Source organism: Dendrobates tinctorius, unplaced genomic scaffold, assembly GCF_039654945.1.
Source record: "Dendrobates tinctorius isolate UK_male_01 unplaced genomic scaffold, ASM3965494v1 ptg000116l, whole genome shotgun sequence".
Lineage (NCBI taxonomy): Eukaryota > Metazoa > Chordata > Amphibia > Anura > Dendrobatidae > Dendrobates > Dendrobates tinctorius.
The window spans coordinates 1,794,760-1,819,591 of NW_027361784.1; the positions used below are offsets into that span (position 1 = coordinate 1,794,760).

At 49.5% G+C, this 24,832-nt stretch overlaps 1 protein-coding gene across 10 annotated transcripts in view; it reads right to left on the minus strand.

Moving 5' to 3' along the window:
* Nucleotides 1-24,832, minus strand: part of UBR5 (ubiquitin protein ligase E3 component n-recognin 5) — a 168,082-nt gene that overhangs the window by 79,858 nt on the left and 63,392 nt on the right. For 4 of the 10 annotated variants that reach the window (XM_073590088.1, XM_073590086.1, XM_073590082.1 and 1 more), the window contains exons 16-27: nt 20,684-20,796; nt 20,461-20,604; nt 20,237-20,348; nt 19,492-19,646; nt 19,124-19,321; nt 18,304-18,520; nt 18,063-18,189; nt 11,600-11,748; nt 9,013-9,108; nt 8,754-8,877; nt 7,501-7,598; nt 7,268-7,416 (exon numbers count right to left, since the gene is read on the minus strand). In XM_073590088.1, the coding sequence (XP_073446189.1) occupies nt 7,268-7,416; nt 7,501-7,598; nt 8,754-8,877; nt 9,013-9,108; nt 11,600-11,748; nt 18,063-18,189; nt 18,304-18,520; nt 19,124-19,321; nt 19,492-19,646; nt 20,237-20,348; nt 20,461-20,604; nt 20,684-20,796 (1,682 nt within the window). The remainder of the gene's footprint in view (nt 1-7,267; nt 7,417-7,500; nt 7,599-8,753; nt 8,878-9,012; nt 9,109-11,599; nt 11,749-18,062; nt 18,190-18,303; nt 18,521-19,123; nt 19,322-19,491; nt 19,647-20,236; nt 20,349-20,460; nt 20,605-20,683; nt 20,797-24,832) is intronic. The other 6 variants (XM_073590084.1, XM_073590091.1, XM_073590090.1 and 3 more) reach the window with 4 other exon arrangements.

Sequence of the window (24,832 nt, forward strand, 5' to 3'; positions counted from 1 at the left end):
TAGAGGTGTACATTAAGGGTCAGGTAAAGCAAACTTATTTTCTTTGCGTTTTTATTTTAAGTCGTCTAGTTGCCAAAGCAAACCTGTCTGACTGAACACATCCTACAAATCAAGCATTAAAGGGGTTTGTCCAGTCAAAATCGGTGAGTCTGCACTTACTGTGTCACTGCAGACTTATGAATCCCGCCAGGACACTTCCTGTGCGCGGCACGAATTCATACTCCTAGCTAGTGGGCACGTGCTTGTAAGGAGCGAGGCCAGCTCTCACAGACTGGCCGACTAAAGGGTGCAGATTCACTCCACAAATAGGTATGGAGTGAGGCCATGCCCGCAAGTATGTTTACCTTGCACATACCCTCCTGTCCTAGAAATTGGAGAATCCCCGCAGCACAGTGCATGCTTGCACTGGGGTGGGGAGAGGCATTTATAAGATTACAGTCACACAGATTGACTACAGAATTGCACCGGCCAACCCCTTTAACCACAGCATCTAACAGGTCAAGTCTGATTCAGGCAGATCTAGCGTGGTATCTACTATATAACTGACACAGCTCTGCTGACTGCAAAGGTACGATTATAACAGTCTCTATAATGTAAGAGGCTCGAGGGTTAAGCCACCGTCAAGTGCGTTAGGCCGGGGTCACACTGAGTTATGGCAGTCCGTTTAACGGACTGCGTTACACCACGGTATAACGCAGTCCGTTAGCGCTGCCATAGACCCACATTGTGGCGCATCGCGACGCATGCCGTAAAGCGGAACGCGTTTGCGATGTGCCGTCATTCACTGATGGAGTCTCGGATGCGGGCTGCAGCATCTGGTGCTCCATCAGCGCTAGCGGTATAGCACAACGCATATCACGTTATGCTATAGCGTTAACGCAGCCCGTCAATGCTATGTGTTGAACGGGCTGTGTTAACGCTATGTGAACCTGGCCTTACATAAACAGGTGTTTCATCAGGAGGGGAATTTTTTAAAGTCCCTTTTACATGGACTGTTTGCATTAAGGTTTATCAAAGTGTTGGCAAAGGTTTGAAAAATCTGGAGTTAAAAAAAAAAAAAAAAGTCTAGAAAAAGGAGGTGTGTATTCACCGTAAAATCTTAGCCTCTAATTGGGGGACACAGGACCATGGTTGTTATGCTGCTGTCCACTAGAAGGCGACACTATGCATAATCTGAAAATGATTAACCATGGCTCCTCCTCTGCAGTATACACCCCTGGACGGCGTTAGCCTTCTCCAGTTTTGTGCAAAAGCATTAGGAGGAACGTAACAGAAATAACATAACCATGCCTGTAATGAGGCCACTATGTACGAGCTCAAAGAACAATATGCGAACTCAACAGTAACAACGGCCCGTAAGGGCAACAGGGTGGGAGCTGTGTCGCCCAAATAGAGGCTAAGAGATTTTACCGTGAGTACAGAAAAATCTCCTTTACTCTGTCGCCTCATTGGGGGACACGACCATGGGACGTCCTAAAGCAGTCCCTGGGTGGGAAGCAATGGACGAATATTGTGCAGACAGGCCCCTAAACTTGGGGCATCGCCGCCTGCAGAACCAGTCTACCCAGGCTCGCTTCCGCTGAGGACTGTGTATGAACTTTGTAGTGTTGCCGCCTTACACACTTGTTGAGCCGAATGGCCCAGGAGGCCCCTACCGCCCGTGTAGAGTGTGCCGTAATACCGGCTGGAAGGGGAGAATTTTTAAGGCGGTAAGCCTCTTGTATGGTGGATTTGATCCACCTGGCAAGGGTAGCTTTGGAAGCCAGCAGACCCTGGCAGACACCTTCCGGAAGAAAAAGGGAATCAGACTTCTGGAAGGGCGCAGTCCTAGACACGTATATACGCAATGCCCTGACGAGGTCAAGCGTATGCAGAGCCTTCTCCACTCTATGAACCGGAACAAGGGATGGCAGTGAAATTTCCTCATTGAGGTGGAAGTTGGACACAACCTTCCGAAGGAAGGATGGGACCGTACGGAGAACTTTGTCCTGGTGAAAAGCCAGGAAGGGCCGTCTGCAGGATAGTGCTGACAGTTCAGACACCCTGCGTAGCGAGGTGATTGCCACCAGAAAGACCACCTTGTGGGATAGAAGGCGGAGTGGGACCTCCCTAAGGGGTTCGAAAGGTGGTCCCTGCAATGCTGTCAGGACCAGGTTGAGGTCCCACGTTTCTAGTGGACGTCTGTAGGGGGGAACCAATCGGGAAACCCCCTGAAGAAAGGTCCTCACTTGTGGCTTGTTAGCAATGCGTCTTTGAAAAGGCACCGAGAGCGCTGACACCAGGCTCTTATGCGAGCCCAGGGACAGCCTGGCCTCCAGACCCAATTGGAGAAAACCAAGTACTTTGGGGAGGGAATAAGGGAGTGGGATCTGGCCACGAGATTCGCACCAGGTAAAGAAAGCCTTCCAGGTACGGTAATCTTGGCAGAGGCTGGCTTCCGTGCCCTGATCATGGTTCCAATGACGTCCGGCGAGAGCCCTGCCTGGGTTAGAACCCAGGTCTCAAGAGCCACGCCGTCAAATTGAGGGCCCCTGAGTTCTGGAGGTAGAACAGGCCTTGTGACAGAAGATCGGGGCGGCCGGGGAGATGCCAGGGGGCGTCTGCTGTAAGTTGTACGATGTCGGAGTACCATGTACGTCTGGGCCAGTCAGGCGCGATTAGGATGGTTGGAACTCCCTCTTGTTTGATCTTCCTCACCACTCTGGATATCAGGGGGAGATGTGGAAAAGTGTACAGAAGCTGGAACTGGGTCCAGTTCTGAACCAGAGCATCTGCTCCGAGCGACAGCGGATCGTGTGTTCTGGCCATGAAGTTGGAGACCTTGGCATTGAAATGGGATGCCATTAAGTCCACGTCCGGGGTCCCCCAGCGATGGCAGATCTGTCGAAAAATTTCGGGATGTAGAGACCACTCTCCCGAGTCCATTCCTTGTCGACTGAGGAAGTTGGCTACCCAGTTGTCCACACCCGGAATGTGGACCGCAGAGAGTACCGACCCAGTGTCTTCCGCCCAGTGGAGGATGAGAGTCACTTCTCGCATCGCCTGGGTACTGCGGGTCCCGCCTTGGTGGTTCACATATGCCACAGCCGTGGCATTGTCCGACTGTACTCTGATATGAGAGGCTGCCAGTAAGTGACGGAAAGCTCTCAACGCCAGGAGGATGGCACGAATTTCCAGGATGCTGATGGGCATGTCGCTTCCACTGGTGACCACTTGCCCTGTGGTGTAGGTGCACCGCACCCCAACCAGTCAGGCTCGCGTCGGTGGTCAGGACCTTCCATTGACCTGTGAGAAAGGATTTCCCCGTTTGAGCGAGGTTGGCTTGAGCCACCAGTGCAGGGACCTCCTGGTTGACGACATTAGCTGGAAATCCCTGTCGAGGGAAAAAGGATTCCTGTCCCAGGACTTGAGAATGGCTAGTTGAAGAGGCCTGAGGTCAAACTGTACAAATGGGACCGCTTCTAATGCTGCCGCCATCTTGCCGAGGACTCATGGTAAACTGGAGAAAATCGGGGGGTTGCGGAGGAGGATGCGAACTCCTAGGCGGAGAGCCAGTGCCTTGTCCTTGGGAAGGAGCACAAGACCCCTGGAGGTGTCAAATAGCATTCCCAGGAAGGTCAGAGACTGACTGTTGACTGTAGGTTGACTAACCAGCCCAGGCAACTCCGTGTCGATTGTGATTGAGACGCTGAGCTCGTAGTCCTTGAAGGTGGAAGCTTTGATGAGGAGATCGTCCAGGTATGGAACGACTACTATGCCTCTGGAGTGTAGAACATCCATGGTGGCTGCCATGACCTTGGTAAAAGTTCTGGGAGCCGTGGCGAGTCCAAACGGGAGAGCCACGAACTGGTAGTGGTCCTGGACGTTTGCTAACCTGAGAAATCTCTGATGGGCGGGTGCAATTGGTATATGCAGGTATGAGTCTTGTACGTCTATGGAGGCGAGATATTCTCCCTTTTCCATGGACACAATGATGGACCGAAGGGACTCCATGTGGAAGTGACGAACCTGTATATACTTGAGTCGTTTTAGGTCCATTATGGGCTGTACGCTGCCTCCTTTCTTGGGGACTACGAATAGATTGGAGAACTCTCGAAAGCGCTCGACCACGGGAACCAGTACTATGACTCCTGCATGAAGAAGCGAGGAAACCGCTTGGTGGAAGGCACGAGCCTTGGCTGGCTGTTTTGGGGGAACAGAGGAAAAATCGGTTCGGTGGGTTGGAAGTGAACTCTATCTTGTATCCGGAAGACACTAGTTCCCTGACCCACCTGTCTTCTGTAATAGGCAGCCACACTTGCTGAAAGAGCAAAAGTCGGCCGCCTACGGGTGGGATGTCTTCCGGAGTTCGAGAGTCATGATGAGGAGAAAGTCTGAGGTTTTCCTCCTTTGGGCTTCGACTGGCCTGCCTTTGTCTACCAGGTCTTGTCCGACGTTTGCGTCGACCGTGAGTTGTCCCTGCGTGGGGAACGGTTAAGATTTTGTGCTGGACGCGAGACGGACCAGCCCGAAGAATTCCGAAAGGATTGGAATCTGGTTTGTTACGCTTCTTGTAAGTGTGTTTAGGTTTCAGTTGAGGGATAAAAGTACTCTTATCCAACGCCACCGGGGGGTATCATTGTGTCCAACTTTACTGAAAAGTCGCCCACTGAGATACGGGAGGTGCGTGAGGGACTTCTTTGAGGCTGCGTCCGCTTTCCATTCCCGCAGCCAGAGGATACGCCGAATCGTGATGGAGTTTGATGCTATCCCCGCTACACCCCTTGCTGAATCTAGAGCTGCATGAAGCATGTAATCTGCTACAACTGCTATCTGAACCGCTTGGTCCGACAGCTCAGGAGCTGGTGCTTGGAGGCCAGCTTGTAATTTTTTGGCCCAAGCCAGAATGGCCAAACTGAAGCGAACGCGGGAGCCAGGGAGGCCCCTGCAGCCTCAAAAATTGAACGAGCCATGCATTCTACCTGCCAGTCTGCTGCGTCCCTGAGGGTTGAGCTATCTGGCAGTGAAAGGAGGGTCTGTGCTGCTAGTCTAGAGACTGGAGGGTCCACTTCAGGTGGATCGGTCCATTCTTTGGTGTCCTTCGGGAAGGGGTACCTCGCCTCCAAATATCTGCGTTTGGTGAACTTCTCAGGCTGTGAGAACTGCTTTGTAAGGATCGCCTTAAATTCTGGGTGATTAGAGAAGACCTTAGGCGGTTTTAGAACGCCTTCAAAAGGAAATCTTGTGTTCTGGGGCTTCCGGGGGCAGATCAGAAATATCCAGCACCCAATGGATGGAAGAGATTACATCCTCAACTAGCGCTGTATTGCTAGGGGCAATTGGGAAATTGGGATCGGGGACCCCTACGTTTCATTGTCTGAGTCGGAGTCACAGATGCCTTCCGAATTCTGTGTATCGCTGAGGCATCCCCTGGTGGGTGAACAGGGGCGGAGGTCTTCTGTGGTCGGGGATCGCTGTGGAGATCTGCCTTGTCTGTCCCTGGTAGGGGGGACGGTCTAGGTGACCTGGAACTACAGTATCTCTCCCAAGTGGGGGATGACGCAGATGAACGTGACCCATGGGTCCGCTTACGTCTGGATGTGCCCGGAATGTCATGTCCCCGAGTCGAGCTCTCCCTTTGCTGGGTAATGTTCATAGCCGAGGCATGACCCTGCAGAGCCTGAAGTAATGTGGAGGTTAGGTTATCTATAGTCTGCGTCATAGATTTCTACATCTGAATAGCCCATTCCGGCGTGTTATCAGACACCGGAGCATTGGTAGGGGCTTCTTGGGGTTCTGACCCAGTGATACAGTCCCGGTAGTGCGGGTACGTACTGCCACTGGGGAGAGTGGTTCTGCAGGCTGTGCAGAATGTATAAAAGCAGTCCTGCCTGGTTCTCTTGGACCCTGAGCCCGGCATAGTGCACGAGAGAGGTGGCTATGCGGAGGACCCTATAGGGGGTTTTATAGGAATATGGAATCACAGCCGAGTAAGAACCCCAGCTGTGATCTTACCCCACCAGTTTGCCCCAAGGTCCAGTGCCGAAGATCCACAGTCCTGTGCCCCCCCCAGAGACTGGCTGGCCTGGACGATATGCAGGGATAATTTTGTCCTGCAGCAGAATTGGCCGCCGAGGAGAAGAGGAGGAAGGAGAAAGGGGGCGGAGAGAAGAGAAAAAAGGCGGCAAGGCTGTGTAAAAAAACACGCCCTTTCAGTCTCGATCCACCCCCTCTATGACACACTAGTGTCATATTTGTCATCCGGGAGGCAGGCCAGGGGGCAGAAACAAGGCGGCCACGGCTAGGCCAAAGCCGCGGCCTAAAGCAGAAGCCTGATGCCCAAGAGGGCTCCAGGTCGGCACGGAAGTCCGGGAGGGGATCGGATCTAAACCGGGCCCTCCCAGATTTAAAAGCAGGATAGCGGTTGGGCTATAGGTGATGGGAGGGGGGCTGAAGGGTCCCCCCCTTCCCCGCTGTCTGCCAGAGAAAACAGGGCGCAGGGATCCCCGTGTCTCAGATGTGCCATGCCTGCCTGCACTCCCCCCCGGTACCAACAGGAGCCCACGGCTGGGCTGGGGTCTCTGGATGCAGTCGCAGTGTGCTGGCCCATGCTGCTGGGAGTTGCAAAGTGCTGCCTGTGCAGGCCCTACCTGAGGTGTCTCAACCTAATGCCCCCAGAGGGGGACCAGGGAGGGTGCTGCTGTCACCTTCAGGGGGCTTTATCCTCGCCTCGACCTCAACCCGGAAACCAAAAGGGAATTGGGGAAGGAGGGGGGTCTCGACTTCGAACCAGCACCTGAGGGACTGGGGAATAGCCATCTCGACTTCAACCGGGCACCCTATAAAAGGGGCTGAGGAAGGAGCCATGTCGGGAGTCTCGCAAGAGACCCACTTTTCTTCAACTGTAATCCTTAGGTGTGCCTTCTATGCGACACTAAGTAAAAACTGGAGAAGGCTAATGCCGTCCAGAGGTGTATACTGCAGAGGAGCCATGGTTAATCTTTTTCAGATTATGCATAGTGTCGCCTCCTAGTGGACAGCAGCATAACAACCATGGTCCTGTGTCCCCCATGAGGCGACAGTAATTTTACTTTGTATTGACTCTTTAAAAGCTGCAATTTACAGTCTGACACATTTGCAAAAGCCAAGCATGGCCACACTTCCAACCATGTCTGAAATCACAACAGCATAAAAAAAAAAAAAAAAAAGCGCAAATCAGTGCAAAAGTGACGACACATGACAAAAATAATGCCCACCTTGAAAAGTCAATAGTTCACCCCGCACATACCTGGTTGATATGCTCAGCCCCAGTCCACGTAAAGCTGCACGTGTCATTACAACACAGAACATACAGGGGAGAATCATCTGCGTTAGTTCCCAGTGGGCAAATCATTGACTTGAACACTTCCTCTTCCTTCTCATTTGCATTTGCTTCAGCTAAAATGAGCATTAGTGACATGAACACAGAGAACTTCAATAATACATGCATCATTATCATTCAGCATACTCATGCTCACTGACCTTTGGCGATTTTTTGCGCTGTTTCCAGAATAGTTATGGCAGCTGGATAAGCTCTTCCGCTGACAGCAGACATGAATGGCGTCATACCTCTAGCATCCCTGGAAAAAAAAAAAAAAAATATTTCACAACTGAATCCCTTACGAAAAAAAAAAATAAATAAAAGTTTGTTCACAAGTTATACGACTGCATCATGCTGTGTAATAGTCAATGTTGTCAAATACCAGTATGAATTTGTATTTAATGGGCAGATGGACAGTTATTACAGGTTCACATGCATCAATGCCAAGAGTTGGCAATTAGTGATGAGCGAGTATACTCGTTGCTCAGGTTTACCCGAGCATGCTCGGGTGACTTCCGAGCATTTTGGCATGCTCGGAGACTAAGTTTGTCGACGTAGCTGCATGATTTGCAGCTGCTGGACAGGCTGAATACATGTGAGGAATACCCGTTAGGGAATCTCCGCATGTAGTCAGGCTGTCCAGCAACCGCAAATCATGTAGCTGAGGCGACAAACAAAACCTCCGAGCACACCAAAACACTCGGAGGACACCCGAGCAACGAGCAGAGTCGCTCATCACTATTGGCAATGGCTCCTCTATATCTACTATGCAAGGAGTAAACCCTCTCCCTCACATATCAATCAGCAGAAACACTGATAGACCCCGATATGTCATCGTGCTTGCACTAGGTTAGGCCAGATTCATGAGATTTACTAATTATTGGGCTTTTAATCACTGATCGAACCCCATCACAGTGAGACCCCATCAGTGTGATCAAAACTCTGGAACCAATAGGAAGAGTCCCTGCTGGTGCCAGCCACCAGCAGCTCTCGGCAGGTGCACTGCTCCCCCCCCCCCCCCCATGAAGAGGCAGGGTGGGAGACTGAGTAGCACTGCACGTAGGAAGGTGGAGGTACAGAGGGGGGCTTGGGGACAATTTCTCTCCTCTGACATGTTCTCTCATGTCAGCAGATAAGATTTTTATAGCAGACACTAGTTTATGTGGCGTGAACGTTATTGGGGACAGGAAAAATCAGCCCTGATCTTGTTCTCCCACAGTAGCGGAGACCAAAAGATGTTTGGACTCTTATGGGGCAAGCGCTATAGAGTTATTCCCGATTGCCATTTTAAAACGGCGGTGAAGGAATAAGGCTTTTTTAACAGATGCAGTTTTAATGTGCATTAGCGATTATTCAGGAGTTAAATTTGCAACCAAATGACTAGTAAGAGAAAAAAAAAAAAAACTGGACATACTTGGCAGAAAGAAGGTCTCTGAGGTACGGCTGCAAAACGACACTATCACATAGTAATTTCAGGATGAAGTGAGCATTTGCTTTCCGATCTTTAGACTCCACCACTGAAGGTTCTGAGGAGGGACCTGAAAGAATTAAGTGGTTAATGAAAGACATGCTGAAAATCTGCACAAAACAAAATCCAAGCTAAACTGCGATAGCTTTAGACTGTTTTACGGTTTTGCGGTAAAAGCTTATATCAAAAGTCAAAGCAGTTTCACCTGGAATGGTTGACGTACTAGGCCCTTGACCAGTGCCAGTGGATGTTGTAGTAAGGGATCCTACTGCAGGGGCCAGGATAAAATCTATGTCACCATCTTTCAGAAAGAAGAACAGCATGATGTTTACCAACACGCAACAAACATTCTGGAAATAACGTCCATATCTGGAGAGAACCTGACCCCAATTAAAACACTGCTTACAGTAAAAACACTTTATACAAAATAACATTTCTGCATATAAAAAAAAAAAGTTTAAAGGGAACCGGTCACCCCCAAGGGCGTTTTTCAGTTAAAGAGCCACCTTCAGCAGCACTAAGGCTGCATTCTGTGAAGGTGGCTCTTCTGTTTGACCCCCAGTAATGCCAAAATATTGACTTTTATAATTAGCTCCTCATACCTGTAATGTGTCCCACAGGTATGTTGTGTCCCCCTCTATCAGCCACCTACCATCCGTCAATCATGCCTGTCCGAGGCCTCGGTGCCGCCCAAGATCTGTCCATCATAATGCCCTGTGCGTCGCTGCCTCCTCTTGATTTGAATCACAGCGCCTGCGCTGTAACAAGTGTTCTCGGGCATGCGCAGTGCGCGCTGCCCGAGAACTGACATCAGGCTATTGCACCTGCGTGTTGCGGAGGCCCCAGCCCCGCAGTGTGAATACATCATACCACACTGCGGGGCGGGATCTGGGGCCTCCACAATGCGCAGGCGCAATTGCCCGAGAATTGACATCAGGCTGAGCGCACTGCGCATGCCCGAGAACACTTGTTGCAGCGCAGGCGCCGGGATTCAAATCAAGAGGAGGCAGCGACGCACGGGGCATCATGATGGAGAGATCATGGGCGGCACCGGAGCCTCGGACAGGCATGATTACCAGGTGGTAAGCACAATACCCAAGCCCATTATCCTTCAAAGGAGCGGGCTACACTCTCAATGCATGAATATATCACAAAGGTTATGTCACTGTAAGGTGACCCAATAACCAAGAGTGTCACTCATTTCATAAAATACATATTTTATTAAACATTAATTGACATACAACCATAAAACCATTGCCTCAAACCAACACTTATAGGAAGGAGAAACAGCAAAAGGATACAAATTCAATTATATAAAGAGTCAAAATTTAAAGAAAATGACTGCAGTATCCTGAATATTATAATATGCCCAACAATATGCTTAGTATTTATTGATTGGATACATTTTTAATAAAACTATAGAAAATTGCATGCAAAAAAACCTGCATAGGTGTGAAAAAAATTTACTGCCTTAATGTGAATAGAATCTAACACATAATTCACACCTTTGAATAACTATTCATTAATCAGCTGTTGCTGCTGCTACACCACCATGACATGGCTGTAGGAAATTGCATGCGAAAAACCTGCATAGATGTGAATAAACTTTACTACCTTAATGTGAATAGAATCTAACACAATTCACACCATTGAATAACTATTCATTAATCAGCTGTTGCTACACCGCCATAGCCTTACACATGGCTGCAGAAAACTGCATGCAAAAACCTGCATAGATGTGAATGAAATTTACTGCCTTAATGTGAATAGAATCTAACACACAATTCACACCATTGAATGACTATTCATTAGTCAGCTGTTGCTGCTGCTACACCACCATAGCCTTACACATGTGGATTCTAATTACCCACAATATGCAATATATGCAGCCATTGCTGCTACAGCACTACCACAGCCTCTCACCTCTCATGTATGCAGGTTAAAATGACCAAAAGCATGAAAATAAATGTGAGGAATGCATCGCCAAATACATATTACCTAAGCAGTGTGCACAGTGGAGTTGGGCATAGAGTAGGATGCTGCTTCCCCGCACCCATTTTCTTTAAATTTTGACTCTTTATATAATTGAATTTGTATCCTTTTGCCGTTTCTCCTCCCTATAAGTGTTGGTTTGAGGCAATGGTTTTATGGTTGTATGTCAATTAATGTTTAATAAAATATGTATTTTATGAAATCAGTGACACTCTTGGTTATTGGGTCACCTTACACAGTGACATAACCTTTGTGATATGATTACAAGGTGGTAGGCGGCTGATAGAGGGGGACACAACATACCTGTGGGCCACATTACAGGTATGAGGAGCTATTATTTTGGCATTACTGGGGTCAAAGAAGAGCCACCTTCACAGAGTGCAGCCTTAATGCTGCTGAAGGTGGCCCTTTAACTGAAAAACGCCCGGGGGGGTTGGGGACATGTTCCCTTTAAGTAAACTTTAAAATAATTTGTCGATATGTTGAGGCCCCTAGTTTAAAGATTACCCACCAAAGTGGCTTTTGTGGGGGGCCAAATGGGCAGCTCCTGTATGAACATGCACTGTGCAGTGGCAGACTGAGCCCTACACCAATCTACACATGCACAGAGCACATAGGAAGATCACTTCTGCCTTTACTCTGATCGGCTGATGGGGCTTTTAGGACCTTTCCTATCAGCGCTTGAGGGGCTGCAACACATCTAAACTGTAATCAAGTAATTGTAATAGCACTACTTAACAAGCCAACACGAAGAAGCGTTGCCAGTGTTATTCGCAAGGATTGTGCATAGCTTAACTCACCTGGATCCATAGCCGGTGGATCCGGCACCCAGCTAGGAGGAGCTATGGGTGGGGAAACGGGATCTTGATGATCAGCTGAAGCGCCAGCTTCGTGTCGGCCCAATCCTGCTGCTCGAAGTGATCTCCTCATCATCTCTCGAAGTCTTAAGCTGCGTATACAAAACGCCAATTACATTAGAAAAGTATACCAGAAGGTACAGCTAGCTGTGTTTAGCACTCCAAGACAGAAAAATTCTTCCAAGGCACTGGTGAACCACTCCAGAGCACACGGCTGCGGTGTGTCACTGGGAGGATTATACCGTATGGTGCCCACAAAAGGCATGATAACACTAATGGGCTTCAGTAAGAGCCATATTACTGCATACGTGACAAAGTTGAGAAATATGCCCTTCTGTGACCCAAGTGCCTAAGCAGATTATCTTTCTATAATTAAAAATATGGTTTTTAATACATGAAAAAAAAAAAATAGATTTGTGTACTCACCGTAAAAATCTCTTAGCCTCTAATTGGGGGACACAGAACCATGGGTGTTATGCTGCTGTCCACTAGGAGGCGACACTATGCATAATCCGGAAAAGATTAACTATGGCTCCTCCTCTGCAGTATACACCCCTAGACGGCGTCAGCCTCCTCCAGTTTTGTGCAAGAGCATTAGGCGGAACGTAACAGAAAACGACAACCATGCCTGTAAGGCGGCAACTATGTACGAGCTCAAAGAACAATATGAGATCTCAACCGTAAACAACGGTCCGTAAGGGCAACAGGGTGGGAGCCGTGTCCCCCAATTAGAGGCTAAGAGAAAGATTTTACGGTGAGTACACAAAAATCTCCTTTACTCTGTCGCCTCATTGGGGGACACAGAACCATGGGACGTCCCAAAGCAGTCCCTGGGTGGGAAGCAATGGACGAATATTGTGCTAGCAGGTCCCTAAACTTGGGGCACTGCCGCCTGCAGAACCCATCTACCCAGGCTCGCATCCGCTGAGGACTGGGTATGAACACTGTAGTGTTTCGGAAACGTGTGTAGGCTAGTCCAAGTGGCCGCCTTACACACTTGTTGTGCCGAAGCCTGGTGCCGAATGGCCCAGGAGGCCCCTACCGCCAGCATAGAGTGCAGTGATACCGTCCGGAAGAGAATTGTTAAGGCGGTAAGCCTCTTGTATGGTGTATTAGATCCACCTGGCTAGGGTGGCTTTGGAAGCCGGCAGACCCTTTTAAACGCCTTCCGGAAGAAGGAAAAGGCAATCAGACTTCCGGAAGGGTGCAGTCCCAGACATGTATATACGCAATGCCCTGACGAGGTCAAGCGTATGCAGAGCCTTCTCCACTCTATGAACCGGACCCGGGCAGAGGGATGGCAATGAAGTTTCCTCATTGAGGTGGAAGTTGGACACAACCTTCGGAAGGAAGGATGGGACTGTACGGAGAACCACCTTATCCTGGTGAAAGGCTAGGAAGGGCCGTCTGCAGGAGAGTGCTGACAATTCAGACACCCTGCGAAGCGAGGTGATTGCCACCAGAAAAACCACTCTGATAGAATGGGGAGTGGGACTTCCTTAAGGGGTTCGAAAGATGGTGCCTGCAATGCTGTCAGGACCAAGTTGAGGTCCCACGTTTCTAGTGGACGTCTGTAGGGGGGAACCAAATCGGGAAACCCCCTGGAGAAAGGTCCTTATTTGCAGCTTGTTAGCGATGCGCCTCTGAAAGAGCGCTGAGAGCGCTGACACGTGGCTCTTAAGCGAGCCTAGGGATAGCCTGGCGTCCAGGCCCGATTGAAGAAACCCAAGTACCTTTGGGAGGGAATAAGGGAGTGGGACCTGTCCGAGATTCGCACCAGGTAAAAAGAGCTCTCCAGGTACGGTAATAGATCTTGGCGGAGGCTGGCTTCCTTGCCCTGATCATGGTCGTAATGACATCCGGTGAGAGCCCTGCCTGGGTTACAACCCAGGTTTCAAGGGCCACGCCGTCAAATTGAGAGCCCTTGAGTTCTGATGGTAGAACGGACCTTGTGACAGAAGGTTGTGACGGTCGGAGAGACGCCAGGGGGCGTCTGCTGTAAGTTGTACGATGTCGGCGTACCATGTACGTCTGGGCCAGTCTGGCGCGATCAGGATGGTTGGAACTCCCTCTTGTTTGATCTTCCTCACGACTCTGGAGATCAGGGGGAGGGGTGGAAAAAATGTACAGAAGCTGGAACTGGGTCCAGTCCTGAACCAGGGCATCCGCTCAGAGCGACCGCGGGTCACGTGTCCTGGCTATGAAATTGGAGACCTTGGCATTGAGATGGGATGCCATTAGGTCCACGTCCGGGGTCCCCCAGCGATGGCAGATCCGGTGAAAAATTTCGGGATGAGAGACCACTCCCCCGAGTCTATTCCTGGTCTGCTGAGGAAGTCTGCTTCCCAGTTGTCCACACCAGGAATGTGGACCGCCGAGAGTACCGACCTCGTGTCTTCCGCCCAGTGGAGGATATGTGCCACTTCTCTCATCGCTTGGGTACTGCGGGTCCCGCCTTGGTGATTCACATATGCCACCGCCGTGGCATTGTCCGACTGTATCCTGATATGAGAGGCTGCCAGCAAGTAATGAAAGGCTCTCAGTGCCAGGAAGATGGCCCGAATTTCCAGGATATTGATGGGCAAGGTCGCTTCCACTGGTGACCACTTGCCTTGTGCCCTGTGATGTAGGTGCACTGCACCACAACCTGTCAGGCTTGCATCGGTGGTCAGGACCTTCCATTGACCTGAGAAAGGATTTTCCCCTTGCAAGCGAAGTTGGCTTGAGCCACCAGTATAGGGACCTCCTGGTTGACGATGTCAGCCGGAACTCCCTGTCGATGGAGAAGGGGTTCCTGTCCCAAGACTTGAGGATGGCTTGTTGAAGAGGCCTGAGGTGAAACTGGGCAAATGGTACCGCCTCCATTGCTGCTGCCATCCTGCCGAGGACTCATGGCAAACCGGAAAGATCGGGGAGAATTGCGGAGGAGTATGCGAACTCCCAGACGGAGAGCCAGTGCCTTGTCCCTGGGAAGGAGCACCAGACCCCTGGAGGTGACGAATAGCATCCCTAGGAAGGTCAGCGACTGACTCTGGGTAGTTGACTTTTGTAAGTTGACTAACCAGCCTAGTCGACTCAGTGTCGATTGTGATTGAGACGCTGACTTCGCAGTCCATGAAGGTGGAAGCCTTGATGAGAAGGTAGTCCAGGTATGGAACGACTACAATGCCTCTGGAGTGTAGAATGTCCATGGTGGCTGCCATGATTTTGGTAAACGTCCTGGGAGACGTGTCGAGTACGAACGGGAGAGCCACAAACTGGTAGTGGTCCTGGTTGATTGCGAACCTGAGAAATCTTTGATGGGCGGGAGCAATTGGTATATGCAGGTATGCGTCTTGTATGTCTATGGAGGCGAGATATTCTCCTTGCTCCATGGACGCAATGATGGACCGAAGGGAGTCCATGCGAAAATGACGGACCCGTACGCATTTGTTGAGCTGTTTTAAGTCTAATATGGGCCGGATGCTGCCTCCTTTCTTGGGGACTACGAATAGATTGGAGTAGAACCCTCGGAAGCGTTCGGTCGTGGGAACCGGTACTACGACTCCTGCTTGAAGGAGAGAGGAGACCGCCTGGTGAAAGGCACGAGCCTTGTCTGGCGTTTTGTTGGAACAGAGCGGAAGAACCGGTTCGGTGGACTGGAAGTGAACTCTATCTTGTATCCGGAAGACACTATTTCCCTGACCCACCTGTCTTCTGTAATAGGCAGCCAGACTTGCTGAAAGAGTAGAAGCAAAATTCTGAGATTTTACTCCTTTGGGCTTAGCCTGGCCCGCTTTCGACTGCCAGGTTCTGTCTGGCCTCTGCACCGCCCGTGGGTTGTCCCTGCGTGGAGAGCGGTTACGATTTTGTGCTGGGCGCAAGACTGACGAGCCCGAAGAATTCCGAAAGGATCGGAATAGTGTTTGGTTACGCCGTTTAAACGTGCGTTTAGGTTCAAGTTGAGGGAGAGAGGTACTCTTACCCCCAGTGGCATTGGATATCATCGTGTCCAACTTTTCACTGAAAAGCTGTCCATTGCAGTACGGGAGATGCATGAGGGATTTCTTTGAAGCCGCATCCGCTTTTCCATTCCCGCAACCAGAGGATACACCGAATTGTGATGGCGTTTGCTGCTATCCCCGCTACACCTCTTGCGGAGTCAAGGGCTGCATGAAGCATGTAATCTGCTACTACTGCCATTTGAACCGCAAGGTCCGACAGCTGAGGATTTGAAGTTTGAAGGCCATCTTGCAATGTTTTGGCCCAAGCCAGAATGGCCGTGGCCACCCAAACTGAAGCGAATGCGGGGGCCAGGGAGGCCCCTGCAGCTTCGAACACTGAGCGAGCCATGCGTTCTACCTGCCGGTCTACTGTGTCCCTGAGAGTTGAGCTGTCTGGCAGTGAGGGGAGGGAAGGGGTACCTAGCTTCTAATTATTTACGATTGGTGAATTTTTTATCAGGCTGTGCAAACTGCTTGGTAAGGATCGTTTGAAATTCCGGGTGGTTAGTGAAAACCTTAGGTGGTTTCAGAACACCTTCAAAGCAAATCTTGTGTTCTGGGACTTCCGGGGTTGGATCGGAAATGTCCAGCACCCGATGGATGGAAGAGATTATGTCCTCAACTAGCGCTGTGTTGCTAGGGGGACAAGGGACCAGAGACCTCTGTCTCATTGTTGGAGTCACAGATGCCTTCCGAATCCTGCGTATTGCTCAGGGTGTTCCTTGGTGGGCGAGCTGGGGCAGAGGTCTTCTTACGGAGATCTGCGTTGTCTGTCTCTGGTAGGGGACGGTCTAGGCGACCTGGGACCACGGTGTCTCTCCCTGGAGGGGGATAACCGTGTGCTATGGGATTACGCAGAGGAACGCGACGTGTGGGAGAGCCAGAATCGGCCTGTCCCTTTGCTGGGTAACACTCATAGGGGAGACATGACCCTGCAGAGCCTGGAGTAATGTGGAGGTCAGGTTTTCTATGGACTGTGTCATAGACTGCGACATCTGGGTAGCCCATTCCAGCGTGGTAGCAGCCGCTGAAGCAATGATAGGGGCTTCCTGGGGCTCTGACAGTATTTTGGATACAATCATTGCAGTGCGGGTACGTGCTGCCACTGGGGAGAGTGGCTTTGCAGAAAGTATAAAACAGTCCTGCCTGGTTCTTTTCCTTGAGCCTGGCATAGTGCACAGAGGCTAGCTAGCAGAGGACTATACAGGGGTAACTACACAGGGGAGCTATAGGAAAACCTTGTAGGTAATATGGATTCACAGCCGAGTAAAGAGAACCCGGCTGTGATCTTACCCCCCACCAGTGTGCCCCTAGGTCCAGCGCTGACAATTCACAGTCCTGTGCCCACCGGAAACTGCTGGCGTTGCTGCCGCTGTATGGGACAGCGTCTGCTGCAGCGAAGATAGCTGCCGAGGAGATGAGGGAGAAGGGGGCAGAGAGCTGAGAAAGAGCGCGCAGAGATGTGAAAAAACGTGCCCCTTCGCCTCAATCCACCCCTTCTAAGACACACTGGAGTGTCATATTTGTCATCCGGGGGGGCGGGCAGGAGGCAGCGACCTCAGCTAGGCCGAAGCCGCGGCCTAAATTTCTATGCCCAGGAAGGGCTCCAGGCCGGCGTGGTAGTCGGGGTGGGGGGATTCAAATTTTTACCGGACCCCCCGGATTGAAAGGCAGGCTAGCGGTGGGGCCACAACCTGAAGCGGGGCCCTGTGGTGGGTTCCCCTGCGGCGCTGTAGACTAATGCTGCCGCGCACACACAGGGGCACATAGAGCCCTGTGTCTGCATGTGCTATGCCTGCCTGCACTGCCCCCAGCCCCAACAGGAGCCCGCAGCTTGCTGGGGTCCCTGGATGCTGGGTAGGTTGCCATGGACAGACCCTACATGCGGCATCTCAACCCAATACCCCCAGAGGGGGATTAGGGAGGGTGCTGCTGTCACCGTCAGGGGGCTTCTTCCTCGCCCTTAACCCAAGACCAAAAGGAATTGGGGAAGGAGGGGGGTCTCAACTTTGAACCAGCACCCGCAGGACTGGGGAAGGAGTGACATGGGGAACCGCCATCTCAACTTCAACTGGGCACCCCATAATAGGGGGCCAAGGAAGGAGCCATGCCGTGAGTCTCACTGAGGAGACCCACTTTTCTTCATCTGTCATCTGAAGAAAAAAAAAAAAAAAAAGAAAAAAAAAGAAAAAAATCCTTTAGGTGTGCCTCCTTGCGACACTAAGCAAAAACTGGAAAAGGCCGACGCCGTCCAGGGGTGTATACTGCAGAGGAGGAGCCATAGTTAATCTTTTTCAGATTATGCATAGTGTCGCCTCCTAGTGGACAGCAGCATAACACCCATGGTTCTGTGTCCCCCAATGAGGCGACAGAGTAAACACCCTTAACCCATCTTTTATAAGGATATCAAGGAAAAGGTTTACCTCCGGCTGCTTGAGGATCCGGCCCGGTTTCCAGGTCCGTTGCTGGACACCACAGAGATGGCATTGGCAATGGCTTCTACAGCAGAAAGTCTCTCCGCAAACGTATTCCTCTCAGAGCGCTCTGCTTCTGGAACAATGAGAAGAATCATTTGTATTCTTGACATTTAACACTCAAAATAAACACACTATGGGGTAATGTTTACAGGGGGATAAAGGGGATAATAAGTAAAATGTCATTTACCCTTACCCTCCTCCTCTTTGGTCTCCTTGTTGCTGGTAGGGAAGCAGACGGAGACACAAGCGTGCAGGATGTTCCGATTGCCATCACATCGGTGGCTGAGGAAGGTCTGCAGCATCTGGGTGTTTTGGTCGAGGACTACGCCCTGTTCCAGGTTGACCAAATACTGTCTGCAGGCGTCAAAGTCACAGCGCAGGATGTGCTGCATCAAGGTTTGTTTCTGGAGGGAAACATGATTATTACACCGACCGCAGCTTCAGGTCATCAGCGCTACAGAAGAGGGAGACATGGACCCAACCACACCATTGTGTCCCCTTTACTGATTAAAGGTGCCAGTTGTGATTCTTGTCTAACATTGACTTTACATATGAAACACTATAGGCAGATTCCTCATGACTGGTGGTTTCCCCCATTCCTAGGCTATGCGGACACAGCGTCTTCTGAGCGCTAGCACAGACGCAGAGTTTTCCCAGGCAATGCTGTGGCATTGCCATTGCTCCTGACGGTTTTGCCTCAGCCATCTTTCACTCTGTCACTTAAACACTTAAAAAAAGGAACCATGAAGCGATTAAGAGAGGACATACAGTGAAACATATGCACGATGCCATTTAAACATTACGTTCACTTTATGGGGTGCTTTCTCAGGCATAAATAATGAATTTGTTGGGTCGCCCGCTCAGCTCTGCACTTAGTTAAAAGATGTAGGAGCTGCAGCAAAAACTGCAATCATAAAAGCAGTTTTATGACAGATCTCTGGAGCAAGCCATTTTGATGAATCAGCCCCTCCGTGCACTACACATAGCTGTAACAGACCCATCCATACCTCGACAGCCATGATAATGATTGCAGCCTTCTTCTTGATGGTTGAGTTTGCAGGTAAATTAGCCAGCGAATGAACTCCCATCCCTAAACTGCTAATTGGAGGAAGATCCAACCAATCAGGGTCTCTGATGCCGCCCATGCAGTCCTTAGCCATGGGATAGATGGTGCCATTTCCATCTCTAAGGATAATGGGAGATTCCTGCAACAACAATCATGGGCACAATGTAAAATATTTCTACTACCTGATGAGCGCTTCCATGTAGCATATTAAAGCTTAGCATAATTTTATGCCCTGTTAGAGTAATTTCAGCACAAATGCAGAATTTTTTTTTTTTTTTTACACCGTTATACTAAAACCATGGTACAGACCTGTCCGGCAGTGAAAATGGCCACATTTCTTTCATTCTGACCAAGAAAAGCAATGCTGCTAGTGGGGAAATTGTTCTCCTGTTCGGCTTTTCCGGTGGCGAGGTCAAAAATGCAGTATCGCACCCAAGTACCAGTCTTCAGGACGGCATGGACTCCTGCACACAGAAAAGGAGATGACACGGCAAATATCCACAGAACAGTGCACAAACTATGGTGTATGAAGAGGACTTGCTGCCTCTTACAAATTGCAGTAACTACTTCATAAAGCTTGTTCCAGACTTATTTAACAAAATTCCCATTATGTACATTCATGGCATTTTCATAGGACAAGCTACAGGTGTATAGTAGATGCCAGTCCACCACCTCTATTAACATGGACATTTCAGTGAAGGGGTGGCTGCAGACTATGGTGCGAGAGCATTCAGTTGACATGCCATCAAGGTACGAGATGGAAAATCTTTAATCTGACATGAGCCATTAAAAATGTATGACAGTCATGGGCTGGTGTACATCTGTCGTAAGTTTCAAAACCTTATGGCTTAAAATAACTTTGTCGAGGAGCACTTGGCTATGATCAATATATGTTTCTTGAAGTTGTCAAAGCTGGAAGGAACTGGCATAAAATATGCCAAAAGTAAAATAATTCCCAACTATTAATTTGGCTATTCTTATCCAATCCATCCAACATTCACTGAGGCGACCTCACAAATGGCAATGTTAATGTGTGCATTTCTTTTGACATTACCTTTGGAATCCACATTGACAGCAAGGATCTCCGTCTTTTCAGGAATGCACAACTTTTTAGGAGTCCTTTGGAAACAATCAGGGACTTTTGGTGTTCCACCAGTCTTCACCACCTAGAAGTTCCAACAATTAACTTTTGCATTAAAATATATTTTCATATTAGACATGCATACCATCTTGATAACTTGAGTGGGTGTGGGTTGGGGGGAGAATAATATGTTGCACCTGAAGCTCATCGATCCTTAGAAGTCTGCAGTCTTGGAGGAGAGATGAAGGGTCAGGATCACAGCCGGGGGTGCTTTGGTTGTTGGAATTATTTGACGTGCCTGGGAACTTTACAGCAACATAAGCTCCATCAACTTTAAGCACCTAAACAAAAAAAATATTTAAGAGACATCGCAAAATGCATAGCGCCAGAACGGCAGGCCAGTAATATTGGAATACTGACCTTGCCAACAGGGACATTCTTTACATCTTCGACAAACACAACTTCTCTTAGAGACCACTGCTCTTCATTCACTTTTTCTTCCTCTTTAGGAGCTGGAGTAGATCGTCTACGTTCTAGCAAAGGGGGTGGGGGGGGCAAAAGAAAAAAAGTTATATGAATAAATTATGTTAATATCCCAAGTTTTCGTTTTTTGTTTTTTTTTTTTAAAAAGAAACAATTTTTTATGGTTATGTACACTTAACCAATTACCCCCCCCCCCCCCCTTAGGCTATGTGCACACACTGAGGTTTTTGTCCAGACAGTGTACAGTAGCATGTAAATCTATGATTTACAATCTGCTGTGCACATGCTGCGGATTTTTAACTGCGGAAAAATAGAATTAGACTTACCGGTAATACGGTTTCTAGAAACCTTCAACGACAGTATAGGAGGATGTCTCCACACCATAAATGGGGGACAGGAAGCACGAGAGGTTAAAAGGTCCCTCCCACCTCCCTCTCACCAGTGACTTATAACTGATTACCATAGCACCGGTTATCAGTTATAAGTCACTGGTGAGAGGGACCTTTTAACCTCTCGTGCTTCCTGTCCCCCATTTATGGTGTGGAGACATCCTCCTATGCTGTCGTGGAAGGTTTCTAGAAACCGAATTACCGGTAAGTCCAATTCTATTTACTCTAGCAACCTTCCACGACAGCATAGGAGGTATAACCTATACTGCACTGGGGGGGGGGGGGGGGGGAAGACAACGGCCTGAAGGACTTTTCGTCCAAAGACTAGATCCCTGTTGGACACAAGGTCTAATCTATAGTGTTTAGTAAAAGTATGTAAGGAGGACCAGGTTGCTGCCTTACATGTCTGCTCTGAAGATGCACCTGCCCTCTCAGCCCATGAAGTAGCGGTAGATAGTGTTGAATGTGCTTTGATCCCTGCAGGGGGAGTGATGTGCGCCAGGTATGCTTCAGAGAAAGCCTTTTTAATCCAATTGGCAATAGTGTTCTTTGCCACCTTCTTTCCTCTGTTTGGACCAGAGGTATGGATAAATAGGTTGTGGTCGATTCTATATGGTTTGGTGTACTCCTATTAGTGGAGAATTATACGTCTTACGTCCAGCGTGTGAAACACCTCTTCGGGGTTTGCTGGGTTTTGACAGAATGAAGAAAGAATTATATTCTGAAACCTATGAAAGTCAGACACAACCTTTGGTAGAAAAGATGGATCAAGGGAGAGAACTATGGAATCGTCTCTAACTGTTAGGTAGGGTTCCTTAATTGAGAGAGCTTGGAGCTCTCCTACTCGCCTTGCTGAGGTTATTGCTATAAAAAGGAAGGCTAATTTGTAGGTGAGGAGCTGAGAATACAAGATTACAGAGGCTCAAAGGGTGATTGAGCGAGTCCCGTAAGCACCATATTCAAGTCCCATGGTGGAACAGAAACTAGTTTTTTTTTATGTAGCCTAGCGGCTGATGTCATGAATCTTTTTATCCACTTGTGGTTAGCCAAGTCACAGTCAAACAGAGCTTAATGCTGATACTTGTACTTTTAGTGTGCTAGGTTTTAGACCTAGTTCCAGCACCCTCTAAGAAACCTAGGATACAGGAAATGTTAGGGTTGTCTGGGTCAGGCAGGTCTGGCAGACACCATGAGGAGAATCTCTTCCATATTTTATTATATATGGCAATGGTGACCGGCTTCCGAGATTTCTGGAGGGTTTTAATTACCGCCTCTGATAGCCCCCTGGCCCTCAAGATCTGGGCTTCAGAAACCAGGCCGTTAACTTCATTCCCCTGAGGTTTGGGTGATGCAGAGGGCCCTGTAAGAGAAGGTAGTCTTTTATGGGTAGGATGAATGGCCCGTCTACCTGTAGTTCTGTTAGAGAGTACCAGCTCCTCTTTGGCCATAGCGGAGCTACTAGAATTGTTGGGGTCTGATCCTCCCAGATGTTCCTCAGGGCTGCAGCAAGGATTGGAACTGGCGGGAAGGCATATGCCAGATGGAACCTCCACCTGTGGGTTAAGGCGTCCACTCCCAGGGATCTGTCCCTGGGGTTCAGGGAGAAGTAGTTTCTCACTTGAGCATTCTCTCCTGAGGCTAGTAGGTCCACCTCCGGGAGGCCCCACCTGCTGACTAGTGTTCGAAAGATTCTTCCATTCAGGGCCCACTCGGCAGGCTGGATGCGTTTTCTGCTCAGGTAATCTGCCTGAAGATTGTCCGTACCCCTCAGGTGGACTGCTGTCAGGGAATTAAGGTGTCTTTCGGCCCAGCAAAATATTCAGCCTGAGAGGCCCTCCAGGTTGCTGGATCTTGTGCCACCCTGGTGCCCGAGAAGTGCCACTGTTATGTTGTCCAAGTAAAATCTGATATATGTTGGTCTTGGACCAGGCGTCTTGCTGCCAGGAGAGCTTCCTCTACTGCTTTCAGCTCCCTGAAGTTTGAGGCTCTTGCACTCATTTTCTGGCTCCATAACCCTTGGAATGGCTGTAGACACACTACAGCTCCCCAGCCTTTTTTGCTTGCGTCTGTCGTTACCGTAACCAGGGGGATCTGGGACCAGTTGATTCCCCTGCACAGGTTTTTGCAGTCCATCCACCATGCTAGTGAAGCTTTCACTGTTCCTGGGGTCTGGACCCTTTTGTTCAGGCAGGTGTGATCCCTGTTCCAGTTTCTTAAGATATGAGACTGGGGTGTTCTGGAGTGGGCCTGCGCCCAAGGCACCAACTGGATGCAGGAGGTCATTAACCCTAGTATGGACATGGCTGCCCTGAGGGTCGGGGGGGGGGGGGGGGGGGAAAACTCTGTCCTCTGAAATCTGAGACTCTTGACATTAAGGACGTCTGATGTTCCTCCGGGAGGAAGGACATTTGATTCTTTGAATCTAGTAGGATTCCTAAAAAAATTTACCTCTTGAGAGGGTTGAATTTGCAATCCACCCCAATGATTGGAGAATGTCTAGAGTCTGGGCTACCTGGTCTTCCAGGGCCAGGTAGGAGGACCCTACCATCAGTAGCTCATCCAGGTAAGGTACAATACATATTCCCCGGCTTCTGATGTAGGACACGGCCTCTGTCAATTTTGGAAAACACTCAAGGGGCAGAGGATATTTCAAAGGGAAGCACATTGTATTGAAAGTGCTTGACTTCTGGACCCTATAGTTGCCATGAAGATGGCTCTATCAGAGGAATGGCGGTCTTTACTGACTCCATCTTGAATTTGCGGTATGCAATGTGTCGGTTTAGGCCCTTCAGATTTATAATCCTTGCCTCCCCTGTGGAATTTTTTACTAGGAACAATCTGGAATAATGCCCCCTTCCTTGCTCCTCCACAGGGACCCGAGAGATGGCATTTGAGTGTAGAAGAAGCCGAATGCCAGATTTTAGTGCTGGGGACTCCCGAGCTGGTAGGGAGGTAACTCTTATACCCCGTGGGGGAGGATTCGAGCTCTAGCAGTAGGTCCTCTCTGATCATACTGAGGACCCAGGGGCTCTTTGAGATCAACTGCCAGGCAAGAAAAAAACCTCAAAAGCTTTCCCCCGACCAGGGTCGAGTCATTGTTTTTCTTGTGGTTGCTGCTGCTGCTGGGGGACCAGGATGTTCCTGCCTCTCCCTTTAGCATAGCTCCATCTTCCAGTCTTTCCCTTTCGTTGCGGTTGGGATGACTGACTCTGGGGGGCTCGAAAAAGATGCTTTCTTGTGGTCCTCTGCTCTGGAAGAACCTTCTTTTTATCTGTGGCCTTTTCTAGAATTTCGTCTAAGGCAGGGCCGAAGACATGTTCGCCTTTGAAGGGTAAAGAACAGAGTTTAACCTTGGATGTAACGTCCCCGCTCCATGTTTTAAGCCAGAGGGCCCGACAGGCGGAATTTGACTGGACCGTAGCCCTGGCAGAAGTACGGATCATCTCCATTGATGCATCTGCCAGGAAACCTGTAGCTCTCTGCAAGATACGGAGGGAGTTAAGGAGGTCACTTCTTGAGGTACCACGAAAGATATGGCTCTCTAGCTCCTCAATCCATTGGAAGAGGGACCTAGAGACAAGTGGACGCGATTCCTGACTTTAAGGTAAAGGCAGAAGTTTCCTAGGCTTTCCGCTTTACGGTCCATCGGATCTCTAAGCTGGGATGCATCAAACGGCAGAAATGTCTTTTTTTACCA